The sequence below is a fragment of the Triticum dicoccoides genome, chromosome 2B, assembly GCF_002162155.2.
Source record: "Triticum dicoccoides isolate Atlit2015 ecotype Zavitan chromosome 2B, WEW_v2.0, whole genome shotgun sequence".
NCBI classification, from domain to species: Eukaryota; Viridiplantae; Streptophyta; class Magnoliopsida; order Poales; family Poaceae; genus Triticum; species Triticum dicoccoides.
This window is the reverse complement of record NC_041383.1, coordinates 54,271,954-54,285,943: the sequence shown is the minus strand read 5'-3', so window position 1 is coordinate 54,285,943 and position 13,990 is coordinate 54,271,954. Positions and strand designations below refer to the sequence as shown.

The 13,990-nt window shown below is 41.1% G+C and overlaps 1 protein-coding gene across 1 annotated transcript in view; it reads left to right on the top strand.

Moving 5' to 3' along the window:
* LOC119362110 (acetyl-CoA carboxylase 2-like) overlaps positions 1–13,712 on the top strand; it is a 14,388-nt gene extending 676 nt beyond the window's left edge. The window contains exons 2-34 of the mRNA XM_037627306.1: positions 938–1,229; positions 1,753–1,816; positions 2,241–2,598; positions 2,679–2,885; positions 2,966–3,127; positions 3,242–3,334; positions 3,490–3,585; positions 3,693–3,866; positions 3,944–4,037; positions 4,113–4,300; positions 4,381–4,431; positions 4,584–4,623; positions 4,708–4,832; positions 4,947–5,063; positions 5,159–5,233; positions 5,314–5,370; positions 5,452–5,556; positions 5,656–5,742; positions 6,345–6,536; positions 6,618–6,806; positions 7,175–7,285; positions 7,674–7,763; positions 7,837–8,013; positions 8,272–8,349; positions 8,431–8,553; positions 8,646–8,888; positions 9,084–9,331; positions 9,426–9,663; positions 9,779–10,131; positions 10,217–10,430; positions 10,585–10,764; positions 10,865–13,009; positions 13,140–13,712. Coding sequence (XP_037483203.1) covers positions 1,025–1,229; positions 1,753–1,816; positions 2,241–2,598; positions 2,679–2,885; positions 2,966–3,127; positions 3,242–3,334; positions 3,490–3,585; positions 3,693–3,866; positions 3,944–4,037; positions 4,113–4,300; positions 4,381–4,431; positions 4,584–4,623; positions 4,708–4,832; positions 4,947–5,063; positions 5,159–5,233; positions 5,314–5,370; positions 5,452–5,556; positions 5,656–5,742; positions 6,345–6,536; positions 6,618–6,806; positions 7,175–7,285; positions 7,674–7,763; positions 7,837–8,013; positions 8,272–8,349; positions 8,431–8,553; positions 8,646–8,888; positions 9,084–9,331; positions 9,426–9,663; positions 9,779–10,131; positions 10,217–10,430; positions 10,585–10,764; positions 10,865–13,009; positions 13,140–13,196 — 6,936 coding nt within the window. The 5' untranslated portion in view covers positions 938–1,024 and the 3' untranslated portion in view covers positions 13,197–13,712. The remainder of the gene's footprint in view (positions 1–937; positions 1,230–1,752; positions 1,817–2,240; positions 2,599–2,678; positions 2,886–2,965; positions 3,128–3,241; positions 3,335–3,489; positions 3,586–3,692; positions 3,867–3,943; positions 4,038–4,112; positions 4,301–4,380; positions 4,432–4,583; positions 4,624–4,707; positions 4,833–4,946; positions 5,064–5,158; positions 5,234–5,313; positions 5,371–5,451; positions 5,557–5,655; positions 5,743–6,344; positions 6,537–6,617; positions 6,807–7,174; positions 7,286–7,673; positions 7,764–7,836; positions 8,014–8,271; positions 8,350–8,430; positions 8,554–8,645; positions 8,889–9,083; positions 9,332–9,425; positions 9,664–9,778; positions 10,132–10,216; positions 10,431–10,584; positions 10,765–10,864; positions 13,010–13,139) is intronic.
* The last annotated feature ends 278 nt before the right edge of the window (positions 13,713–13,990 follow it).

Below are 13,990 nucleotides of genomic sequence, written 5' to 3'. Positions count from 1 at the left end.
CCTGTCGCTTCCCCCCAGGTCAGGTCAGGTCAGGTCAGGCCAGGCCAGATCCGCCGCCCGATCCGCCTCCGCTCCCGGAGGTGAGCCCGGCCGCCCGCCGCCTTCCTCCGCCGTTGCTCTGTTTCCCGCGCGCCCAGCCGGGGCGCTGCGTGGGGTGCTTGGTTCCTGGGTGGCGGGGAGAGGGTTTAAGGGTTCTGCGCTGGACTTACTGTAGTAGCAGCAGGGGTTTGAAATTACGCGGCGGAGCTTGGGGTTGGGTCCCTCGGAGCTTGCTTCCTGCTCCTAACTGCTTATGCAGTGGGTAATTATGGAATGTGGCTCCCGTGCTGTATGCACAGTAGTCAATTATCGGTGATTATGACTGGTGTGGCTCGTTGGAGGTGCCCTGTGCGTGCCTAACACTGTATTATTTCATAGCTTGGGTCGGTGTGCTTCCATGGACACATGCTCATGCTAAGCGCAAGCTGACCCAGGGTGGTTGCACAACAGACATGGTGATACAGGGGTAGCGGTCCACTGTTGTAGCCAGTTTGCCTCCGTACGCAGGCCTTTTCCACTGTTCAATCTCCACTACTTTGGGTGAGGGAGTCGGGTGTCATTTCGGCCGTGTTGATGATACCTGCTGTCATAATACACTTTGAGCGTTGGTATTGAGCTGGGAATGGCAGATGCTGTTTTTTTCTCTCCCCCTCCCACCTGTTGATCTAGCTGCTGTATTAATTTACCTGCCATCTGTATTAGTTATGAAAGCTTAGAATCATCTGCCTTGTACTTTTTGTACGTACCTGTGTCATGGGAGTGATCGCACACGTTATCTGTTTTAGTCAAGAGCATCTTGGATGTTCAAAATTTATTGAGAAAGGTCGTGAATTAGCCCATAAAGTACCTGTTTCTTGTCTCTATGGACTAATAATTTGTATTCACATGCTTCTGTCAGGTTTCAAAACCCGGGGTTTACACACCTTTGATGGCACTGTCTCTTTGAAGAACACTGCATCTGCGCTGTTTATCCAAAGGGAGGACGATGGGATCCACACATTTGCCCATTGTCGGCTTTAATGCCTCGACGACACCATCACTATCCACTATTCGCCCGGTAAATTCAGCCGGTGCTGCATTCCAACCATCTGCCCCTTCTAGAACATCCAAGAAGAAAAGTCGTCGTGTTCAGTCATTAAGGGATGGAGGCGATGGAGGCGTGTCAGACCCTAACCAGTCTATTCGCCAAGGTAACCTGAAAACCATTTCCTTTCTACAAACTACACTTTGTTTCCATCCTCAAACTTTTGTAGATACTTTTATTGACTTGAGAGCATGTTAGTTTTAGTGTAAGATATCTCAATGCTAGATCACAGAATGGCGGTTATTGACCTTGTTAAAAGATGCAAATGACTGCAGCAATATTTAACAATTTTTTTATGTGATACGATAGTACTTTTTCTATAACGAGTAATGAGTGAAGCCCAGTTTTTCTTGATTAAATGGTTTTAGTGGAAGGAATGTTTAATATTCAAAATGATGTTTTATAAGGGAAAGGAACATGAAAGTGTAAGAATACATATAAGCAGCATATTAGTTATGTATGACTGAGTCAGTTTCCTTATATAATACTTCTAAAAGAGAAGAATGTCTAGAAACCTTTTCTGATAATTTACTAGCATGAAGAACAATAACATTCGTAAAGTTGTCACCTGTGCTTCTTCTTAGCTATCGTGTAAACTTGCTCAGTTTCTAATGCGTATCTGGATGTAGGTCTTGCCGGCATCATTGACCTCCCAAAGGAGGGCACATCAGCTCCGGAAGTGGATATTTCACAGTAAGTACTTGAGCATTTTAAAATTAGAATTAGCAATCTCTCTTTAAAATGGAAAAATAACTATAATTTAATATAGAAGTATTATAGATTATGCTTATTTTATTATTCGCATATGCTGATATTTTGAATTGCATTTGATATGTTTTTATAGATTTTTACTGAACTACATTATAGTTGCCATACACAATGCATTTGCTCAGGCACATCACTGTTGCACTGCATGGAGTATTTTTGTGCACTTAGGAATCATTTTTCAGAAGCCTTTTGCCTATAATTTTAAAAATAATAATTTAATTACCATCTGAAACCCGTACCCACATGACGGATGGAAGCTCATTTGAAGTTTTCGATTATAGTAGCCAAGTATTTGTTATGTTATATTGTTATGGTCACCATCGTAATGATTTTGTTCTTTTTTCTCTAGTGGGTCCGAAGAACCCAGAGGCTCCTACCAAATGAATGGGATACTGAATGAAGCACATAATGGGAGGCATGCTTCGCTGTCTAAGGTTGTCGAATTTTGTGTGGCATTGGGCGGCAAAACACCAATTCACAGTGTATTAGTTGCGAACAATGGAATGGCAGCAGCTAAGTTCATGCGAAGTGTCCGAACATGGGCTAATGAAACATTTGGGTCAGAGAAGGCAATTCAGTTGATAGCTATGGCTACTCCAGAAGACATGAGGATAAATGCAGAGCACATTAGAATTGCTGATCAATTTGTTGAAGTACCCGGTGGAACAAACAATAACAACTATGCAAATGTCCAACTCATAGTGGAGGTTAGTATTGCTCATCCGTTGATGTGCAATCAATGCGCAAGTTGTTCATTTAGCATGACATGACAATTTTGCTGTTGCAGATAGCAGTGAGAACCGGTGTTTCTGCTGTTTGGCCTGGTTGGGGCCATGCATCTGAGAATCCTGAACTTCCAGATGCACTAAATGCAAACGGAATTGTTTTTCTTGGGCCACCATCATCATCAATGAACGCACTAGGTGACAAGGTTGGTTCAGCTCTCATTGCTCAAGCAGCAGGGGTTCCGACTCTTCCTTGGAGTGGATCACAGGTGAACCTCACATTCTCTGATAACTTATCGTCTGATCTTGTACTGGACACATTTTATAACCGAAGGACACTATATTATAGGTGGAAATTCCATTAGAAGTTTGTTTGGACTCGATACCCGCGGAGATGTATAGGAAAGCTTGTGTTAGTACTACGGAGGAAGCACTTGCGAGTTGTCAGATGATTGGGTATCCCGCCATGATTAAAGCATCATGGGGTGGTGGTGGTAAAGGGATCCGAAAGGTACATCATTCATTTGATTGGACTATATTCAAACGATTGTGTGGGTTGTTGTGATATTTTATGCCCAGAGTTAGCTCTAACCTTTTCAACATATTAACTCAATATCTGTTGCAGGTTAATAATGACGATGATGTCAGAGCACTGTTTAAGCAAGTGCAAGGTGAAGTTCCTGGCTCCCCAATATTTATCATGAGACTTGCATCTCAGGTTAGACTTCTCTGCAAGTTGCATTTTTTCCAAGCATGTTGTTCCCGAGTTGTATATTATACGCCTGTAAGCTTCATATGTTATTCCTTGCAGGCTAGAAATGTATGCTGGAACATGTGCTCATATGGTATATTATGTTCCTTTTTCTTTTGTAGAGTCGACATCTTGAAGTTCAGTTGCTTTGTGATCAATATGGCAATGTAGCTGCGCTTCACAGTCGTGACTGCAGTGTGCAACGGCGACACCAAAAGGTAACGCTGGTCCAGATCTGAAAACATCACATGTATTACATGTTCTACTTCATACTTGTAGTTGTTTATCAAAAGGACCAATTGCGTCCATTTTTTGTTTATACCAGATTATTGAGGAAGGACCAGTTACTGTTGCTCCTCGCGAGACAGTGAAAGAGCTAGAGCAAGCAGCAAGGAGGCTTGCTAAGGCTGTGGGTTATGTTGGTGCTGCTACTGTTGAATATCTCTACAGCATGGAGACTGGTGAATACTATTTTCTGGAACTTAATCCACGGTTGCAGGTATATTCTTTTGAACATTCCTCTGGACTTAATTTTTTGTCGTCAGTTATTTACATTGTTAAATGGCATACATCCAGGTTGAGCATCCAGTCACCGAGTGGATAGCTGAAGTAAACTTGCCTGCAGCTCAAGTTGCAGTTGGAATGGGTATACCCCTTTGGCAGGTTCCAGGTAATAATTATATTATTGTAAGTTTTTAAGTTACTTTCCCATGTTATTTCTGTGCCTAAATTTCTCCTTATACAGAGATCAGACGTTTCTATGGAATGGACAATGGAGGAGGCTATGACATTTGGAGGAAAACAGCAGCTCTTGCTACTCCATTTAACTTCGATGAAGTGGATTCTCAATGGCCAAAGGGTCATTGTGTAGCAGTTAGGATAACCAGTGAGGATCCAGATGACGGATTCAAGCCTACCGGTGGAAAAGTAAAGGTGAGATTTCATGATGCCGTCTATGGTTCTAGCACATTAGATTTGTAAACTAACCGGATCTTGATTTTCTTATAATTCAGGAGATCAGTTTTAAAAGCAAGCCAAATGTTTGGGCTTATTTCTCTGTTAAGGTAAGCTGTTCATGGCTCTGTTGCACTGTTATATTGTTGAGTTGGGCAGGAAATTGGGCTGCGTTTTTTTTGAGCTAGTTTTTCCATTTGGGCTTTGACCAAGTATTAACCAAATCGAACACATTTTTGTCCCCCCTTTTATCTGTTTTCAGTCCGGTGGAGGCATTCATGAATTTGCTGATTCTCAGTTTGGTATGCAAAATTTGACCCTGTGAATATTCCTCTTTGCTATTTGTATTGGTCCTTACGTTTGGAAGATTACTCTTTTCATTACAGGACATGTTTTTGCATATGGAGTGTCTAGAGCAGCAGCAATAACCAACATGTCTCTTGCGCTAAAAGAGATTCAAATTCGTGGAGAAATTCATTCAAATGTTGATTACACAGTTGATCTCTTGAATGTAAGAAATAACACCTGTATATTGAATCCCTGCTTTTGATGTAATACAACCATTTTACATCTGGCATTCCTTTAAAGTAATCCCATGCCTCAATTTTCTGTATATTTTAATCAGGCCTCAGACTTCAAAGAAAACAGGATTCATACTGGCTGGCTGGATAACAGAATAGCAATGCGAGTCCAAGCTGAGAGACCTCCCTGGTATATTTCAGTGGTTGGAGGAGCTCTATATGTAAGAAACTATGCCCCTCTTACTGCAGCTTTTGTCAAACCAATTGCGAAAAACACAATTAGTTGTTTAATGCAAATCACTGTCTTGTGCTGCAGAAAACAATAACAAGCAACACAGACACTGTTTCTGAATATGTTAGCTATCTCGTCAAGGGTCAGATTCCACCAAAGGTAGTGTTTTAATGGGCTTAAACTCTGGGTATTGCTTGAAGATGAATGTTGTTGAATGTTGACCAATTTCTTTTGTGCAGCATATATCCCTTGTCCATTCAACTGTTTCTTTGAATATAGAGGAAAGCAAATATACAGTAAGTCTTACATTCCTCTAAAAGTGAGTCGTTGTAATGAAGTAACAGCTATCGTTGACGCTCATCTACATCATGTCACAGATTGAAACTATAAGGAGCGGACAGGGTAGCTACAGATTGCGAATGAATGGATCAGTTATTGAAGCAAATGTCCAAACATTATGTGATGGTGGACTTTTAATGCAGGTGATTTTGTCTTGTTTTTATACCTGCCCATAAGTATGATATATAATGTGGTGAAGTACTGGTGAAAGAGTTCTGATTCAGTAGCTGTAATTTCTTCAGTTGGATGGAAACAGCCATGTAATTTATGCTGAAGAAGAGGCCGGTGGTACACGGCTTCTAATTGATGGAAAGACATGCTTGTTACAGGTAATAATTGTCTGTTTGTTCCTTTCCTTCTAACTAATCTTGGTGTTTGATTTGATATTTTCCAGCCCTATTTGTGGCTTTTTACGTCATTCGCTTCATTAGCATTCATTTCTTTCCACTTTCATTTAAAGATATTTAATTACGATGTTTATTTTTAGTCATGTGCCATAAGAAACCACAATTAAGTCATTATTATGGACTAATTGATGTCACAACAAGCTGCTATTGTGGTAAATGCGACTACCTAAGCAGCCAAACAAACCAGGTAATAATGATAAGCGTTATCAACGACATGTCTTGTGAAGTTGTGATGTAAAGACAAGTTACATAGCTGTAAAAAATTTAATAGGGCTCCAGTTTTTATATTGCTACTTCTGTTTCTTAATTTGAGCAACTGCCGACCACAATGCTTTGTGTTTATTACAAATTTACAATCAAGAATTTATTATAATCAAGCTGTAATAAACTATGTCATGAACCTTCTAAGGCATCATGTTACCGCATCAATTTTTTGGTGATAAAAAAGAACTATTAATAATTAATGATTCTTGATCATGCCACATTGTATCCTCGTGTAAATAAATGACACATCGTTCTTGCAGAATGATCACGATCCTTCAAGGTTATTAGCCGAGACACCCTGCAAACTTCTTCGTTTCTTGGTTGCCGATGGTGCTCATGTTGAAGCTGATGTACCATATGCGGAAGTTGAGGTTATGAAGATGTGCATGCCCCTCTTGTCACCTGCTGCTGGTGTCATTAATGTTTTGTTGTCTGAGGGCCAGCCTATGCAGGTTACATCACAATGTTTCCATTGCTTCTGCTGTACATAACAATTGCGCGTAAAGTATCTGAACTTAATATATTTTGTCTAGGCTGGTGATCTTATAGCAAGACTTGATCTTGATGACCCTTCTGCTGTGAAGAGAGCTGAGCCATTTAACGGATCTTTCCCAGAAATGAGCCTTCCTATTGCTGCTTCTGGCCAAGTTCACAAAAGATGTGCCACAAGCTTGAATGCTGCTCGGATGGTCCTTGCAGGATATGATCACCCGATCAACAAAGTAAACATCAAGAACCTTGCAGTACCTATATTTCTGGTTTTTTGTCATGTGTTTCTTGTTCTCCTCAAACACCTTTTTTTTATGTTACGAATTCTGGATTATCCCTAATTCCTCCTTGACTTTGGCTCCCTTATGCTACAAAACTGTTTGTAACCTATGGAAGTTTATTATGCCTGTCTTGGAAAATCTGAATTTGGGTGCTCTTTCTCTTATGTTAATCATGGTCACTACTTACTTTACAGATTGTTTTTATCCTTGTGCTATTTTTCTCTCTTTCAGCAATTTATGTTTTGGTTTGATTTTTAAAGATCATACCTATTTGTTCAGCATTTGTTTACCTTTTTCATTATACCCGGCTTTCTTTTCAGGTTGTACAAGATCTGGTATCCTGTCTAGATGCTCCTGAGCTTCCTTTCCTACAATGGGAAGAGCTTATGTCTGTTTTAGCAACCAGACTTCCAAGGCTTCTTAAGAGCGAGGTATGTGATAATAGACGTGATATGTAGCGTCTGGGTAGATTTCAATCTGCCATGTGGATTTCTAATTGGTGATATAGAAGGGTTGTATCACTTTGCATAAGCATCATGTCACTATATCTTATTAATTTTCATTTTACATTGTCCAATCACCGGTAATTTTCCGTAGCTTATTGTGTAACTTCTAAAATTGCCTTTTCCTAATAATGTAATCAAAACTTGAAATATTTCATTTTAATTCTTCTTAGCTTGGAACATTTGATACTTCATCTCATCAATTTGCACTGCAGCTCAGAAGTTCTCATTTGATTTTAACCCAGTTCTTGCTTATTGATCTTCATTTTTTTTTTGTGTGATCTACCATAACGGTTTCAACTTTTTATGCAACCAGTTGGAGGGTAAATACAGTGAATATAAGTTAAATGTTGGCCATGGGAAGAGCAAGGATTTCCCTTCCAAGATGCTAAGAGAGATAATCGAGGTCAGCATTAGGTTTCTTTTATGATATCCTTGTCTAGAACTTCTACTGCTCTTTGTAACATGTTTTCTTGTAGGAAAATCTTGCACATGGTTCTGAGAAGGAAATTGCTACAAATGAGAGGCTTGTTGAGCCTATTATGAGCCTACTGAAGTCATATGAGGGTGGCAGAGAAAGCCATGCACACTTTATTGTGAAGTCCCTTTTCGAGGACTATCTCTCGGTTGAGGAACTATTCAGTGATGGCATTCAGGTTATCTGACATTCCAAAACTCAGATCTACTAGATATCATTGTTTTAAAAGGATATTCCTTTTTCCCTTTTATTTACAAGAACATTATCAACTAATGTTCATGCACATATTATAGTTTGCACCAGAATCTATCGGTAATTAAGTAGCTAATGTTTTTAGGTGTAAAAAAGGTAGCAAATAGTTTGCATATGGCTTATGTCTTGTTTCCTTAGAAACGCTTTCTGCTTATTTGTTTCCTTCAACTGTCATGTTTTGTAGTCTGATGTGATTGAACGCCTGCGCCAACAACATAGTAAAGATCTCCAGAAGGTTGTAGACATTGTGTTGTCTCACCAGGTAAATGTTTTGTGATCTGATGGCTTAGTGCAAATGATTACTGAAGCAGTCTTCATTACTTACAATTCGATTTTGTTGTAGGGTGTGAGAAACAAAACTAAGCTGATACTAACACTCATGGAGAAACTGGTCTATCCAAACCCTGCTGCCTACAAGGATCAGTTGACTCGCTTTTCTTCCCTCAATCACAAAAGATATTATAAGGTGACAATGGCAACCTAAAATAATGGAAGCTTTCGAATCATACTTTTCTGATATCTTAGTCTAATGAATTACTTACATCTTAATAAATGCAGTTGGCCCTTAAAGCTAGCGAGCTTCTTGAACAAACCAAGCTTAGTGAGCTCCGCACAAGCATTGCAAGGAGCCTTTCAGAACTTGAGATGTTTACTGAAGAAAGGACGGCCATTAGTGAGATCATGGGAGATTTAGTGACTGCCCCACTGCCAGTTGAAGATGCACTGGTTTCTTTGTTTGATTGTAGTGATCAAACTCTTCAGCAGAGGGTGATCGAGACGTACATATCTCGATTATACCAGGTATTACATAAAATCATTTTTTGGACTTGATCATGCTCTCCCTTTGCATTTCTAGGAAGCATACACTAAAGTTCCTATTGAAACAAGATGCTTATGCTTCTTTAAAATAAATCTGGCAGAATCTAGGTGTGGACATATTTGATTTTACTACATCTTACTGCTCTTCAAGTTGGCTAACACCAAAAACATTTTCAGCCTCATCTTGTCAAGGATAGTATCCAGCTGAAATATCAGGAATCTGGTGTTATTGCTTTATGGGAATTCGCTGAAGCGCATTCAGAGAAGAGATTGGGTGCTATGGTTATTGTGAAGTCGTTAGAATCTGTATCAGCAGCAATTGGAGCTGCACTAAAGGATACATCACGCTATGCAAGCTCTGAGGGTAACATAATGCATATTGCTTTATTGGGTGCTGATAATCAAATGCATGGAACTGAAGACAGGTATGTTCATGTGCAATATTAGTGCTAATGAGCTGTATCTGGTTGTTAATATTTGGTGGAATAATTCCTTTAATAATTAACTCATTCCTTTCAGTGGTGATAACGATCAAGCTCAAGTCAGGATAGACAAACTTTCTGCGACACTGGAACAAAATACTGTCACAGCTGATCTCCGTGCTGCTGGTGTGAAGGTTATTAGTTGCATTGTTCAAAGGGATGGAGCACTCATGCCTATGCGCCATACCTTCCTCTTGTCGGATGAAAAGCTTTGTTATGAGGAAGAGCCGGTTCTCCGGCATGTGGAGCCTCCTCTTTCTGCTCTTCTTGAGTTGGTATGTGACTATCAAAATGCCTGCGTGTTGTTTGATACACTCCATAACTCCATAGTCCATATGCTTTAATTATCCTGTTTGCTATTTGTATTTATTTAGCCTGTTGTGGTTACAGGGTAAGTTGAAAGTGAAAGGATACAATGAGGTGAAGTATACACCGTCACGTGATCGTCAGTGGAACATATACACACTTAGAAATACAGAAAACCCCAAAATGTTGCACAGGGTGTTTTTCCGAACTCTTGTCAGGCAACCCGGTGCTTCCAACAAATTCACATCAGGCCACATCAGTGATGTTGAAGTGGGAGGAGCTGAGGAATCTCTTTCATTTACATCGAGCAGCATATTAAGATCGCTGATGACTGCTATAGAAGAGTTGGAGCTTCACGCGATTCGGACAGGTCACTCTCATATGTTTTTGTGCATATTGAAAGAGCAAAAGCTTCTTGATCTTGTTCCTGTTTCAGGGTAAGCCTGCACACTCTTCATTTGGTGGCACATAATAGGTCTTGCTCTTGTGTTTTGCCTTCAATGAACTTTTCATCTTACTCAGGAACACAGTTGTGGATATTGGCCAAGATGAAGCTACTGCATGCTCGCTTCTGAAAGAAATGGCTCTACAGATACATGAACTTGTGGGTGCAAGGATGCATCATCTTTCTGTATGCCAATGGGAGGTGAAACTTAAGTTGGACAGCGATGGGCCTGCGAGTGGTACCTGGAGAGTTGTAACAACCAATGTTACTAGTCACACCTGCACTGTGGATGTAAGTTCCTTCCCCTTGCATCTTGTTTTTTCTGTGTGTAACCAATCAAACTAAATTGAGCTTGTAGCATTTATTCATAGAACTATTGTGATCATTTAGTTGTCATTTCCACCTAATTATGTTTGGAAGCTCATTGTGTTTTTAATGCTTTTAGATCTACCGTGAGGTTGAAGATACAGAATCACAGAAACTAGTATACCACTCTGCTCCATCGTCATCTGGTCCTTTGCATGGCGTTGCACTGAATACTCCATATCAGCCTTTGAGTGTTATTGATCTGAAACGTTGCTCCGCTAGAAACAACAGAACTACATACTGCTATGATTTTCCGTTGGTGAGTATCTCCCTCTCTGTCTCTATACATGTATCTATTGTGTTAGCAGATTCTTAGTGATATTATGTGTCCAAAAGCTGACAAGTACTCAAAAATGTAGGCATTTGAAACTGCAGTGCAGAAGTCATGGTCTAACATTTCTAGTGACAATAACCGATGTTATGTTAAAGCAACGGAGCTGGTGTTTGCTCACAAGAATGGGTCATGGGGCACTCCTGTAATTCCTATGGAGCGTCCTGCTGGGCTCAATGACATTGGTATGGTAGCTTGGATCTTGGACATGTCCACTCCTGAATATCCCAATGGCAGGCAGATTGTTGTCATCGCAAATGATATTACTTTTAGAGCTGGATCGTTTGGTCCAAGGGAAGATGCATTTTTTGAAACTGTTACCAACCTAGCTTGTGAGAGGAAGCTTCCTCTCATCTACTTGGCAGCAAACTCTGGTGCTCGGATCGGCATAGCAGATGAAGTAAAATCTTGCTTCCGTGTTGGATGGTCTGATGATGGCAGCCCTGAACGTGGGTTTCAGTACATTTATCTGACTGAAGAAGACCATGCTCGTATTAGCACTTCTGTTATAGCGCACAAGATGCAGCTTGATAATGGTGAAATTAGGTGGGTTATCGATTCTGTTGTGGGGAAGGAGGATGGGCTAGGTGTGGAGAACATACATGGAAGTGCTGCTATTGCCAGTGCCTATTCTAGGGCCTATGAGGAGACATTTACGCTTACATTTGTGACTGGACGGACTGTTGGAATAGGAGCATATCTTGCTCGACTTGGCATACGGTGCATACAGCGTACTGACCAGCCCATTATCCTAACTGGGTTCTCTGCCTTGAACAAGCTTCTTGGCCGGGAAGTTTACAGCTCCCACATGCAGTTGGGTGGCCCCAAAATTATGGCGACAAACGGTGTTGTCCATCTGACAGTTTCAGATGACCTTGAAGGTGTATCTAATATATTGAGGTGGCTCAGCTATGTTCCTGCCAACATTGGTGGACCTCTTCCTATTACAAAATCTTTGGACCCACCTGACAGACCCGTTGCTTACATCCCTGAGAATACATGCGATCCTCGTGCTGCCATCAGTGGCATTGATGATAGCCAAGGGAAATGGTTGGGGGGCATGTTCGACAAAGACAGTTTTGTGGAGACATTTGAAGGATGGGCGAAGTCAGTTGTTACTGGCAGAGCGAAACTCGGAGGGATTCCGGTGGGTGTTATAGCTGTGGAGACACAGACTATGATGCAGCTCATCCCTGCTGATCCAGGCCAGCTTGATTCCCATGAGCGGTCTGTTCCTCGTGCTGGTCAAGTCTGGTTTCCAGATTCAGCTACTAAGACAGCGCAGGCAATGCTGGACTTCAACCGTGAAGGATTACCTCTGTTCATCCTTGCTAACTGGAGAGGCTTCTCTGGTGGACAAAGAGATCTTTTTGAAGGAATCCTTCAGGCTGGGTCAACAATTGTTGAGAACCTTAGGACATACAATCAGCCTGCCTTTGTATATATCCCCAAGGCTGCAGAGCTACGTGGAGGGGCTTGGGTCGTGATTGATAGCAAGATAAATCCAGATCGCATTGAGTTCTATGCTGAGAGGACTGCAAAGGGCAATGTTCTCGAACCTCAAGGGTTGATCGAGATCAAGTTCAGGTCAGAGGAACTCCAAGAGTGCATGGGTAGGCTTGATCCAGAATTGATAAATCTGAAGGCAAAGCTCCAGGGAGTAAAGCATGAAAATGGAAGTCTACCTGAGTCAGAATCCCTTCAGAAGAGCATAGAAGCCCGGAAGAAACAGTTGTTGCCTTTGTATACTCAAATTGCGGTACGGTTTGCTGAATTGCATGACACTTCCCTTAGAATGGCTGCTAAGGGTGTGATTAAGAAGGTTGTAGACTGGGAAGATTCCAGGTCGTTCTTCTACAAGAGATTACGGAGGAGGATATCCGAGGATGTTCTTGCGAAGGAAATTAGAGGTGTAAGTGGCAAGCAGTTTTCTCACCAATCGGCAATCGAGCTGATCCAGAAATGGTACTTGGCCTCTAAGGGAGCTGAAACAGGAAGCACTGAATGGGATGATGACGATGCTTTTGTTGCCTGGAGGGAAAACCCTGAAAACTACCAGGAGTATATCAAAGAACTCAGGGCTCAAAGGGTATCTCAGTTGCTCTCAGATGTTGCAGACTCCAGTCCAGATCTAGAAGCCTTGCCACAGGGTCTTTCTATGCTACTAGAGAAGGTACACATACTTACTGTTTTATTTCTTGAAAGTAATTTATTGAGGTTGAGTGAAATGTTGCCATCTTATGTATATATAGTGTCTTAACAAATAATGATAATGCTTTTTCTTTGGTCACTCGCTTGTTCAGATGGATCCCTCAAGGAGAGCACAGTTTGTTGAGGAAGTCAAGAAAGTCCTTAAATGATCAGATGATACCAACGCATCCAATGCAGAATGTGCATGATATCGGTTTCTCTTGAAGTACATATATAGAAGGATACTATTCGGCTGTAACCGACCATAGCTGATCTGACTCAACCATTATTTTGTAAAACTTTTTCGCGGTCTTCTCTGTTATTCGAGGCAAAACTTGCTTTCGGACGCCTCCGAATGGTTGATGAGTGTAGTTGGATGTGTTAGTTCCGCTTCCAGAAGGTTTGAGATGAATGTCGGCGGTGCGTGGGGGCTGCCGTTGGCAAGAACACTGGCGATCTAGAGTTGTTGTTCTGTGGTGTTCCGGTTTCTCCAGTATGGCGATTGTGTTTCGCTGTAGTTCTGTGATGTACTATCGGTTGGTGATGTAATTCTAGTCTTTGTAGACTGTTTGAGTACGAGTGAGTCGTCCATTCAATTTTGAACTTGAATAAATGTGCTCTCTAGGCTTATGTGTATTACTACGTGGAAATAAATGATTGTTGAGTTAGCATTGAACTTGTGAATCTGTTTATGATGTACTCCCTTCATTCCAAAATACTTGTCGTGTTTTTAGTTCAAAATTTTCAAATTTGAACTAAAACCACGACAAGTATTTTGGAACGGAGGGAGTATGTTGGAACTGTTATCATGTTAGCTCTTGGATTTCCTGATGGCAGCTCGGCTTGTCGCAACATGCCATCTTTGGTGCGTGGTAGGACTTACTGAAGCAGTTCTCTGGTGGCAAATCTTATTTATATGATGTTTGTTCCTAGTTCATTTTGCACTTGGTGTTAGTCAGCTAAG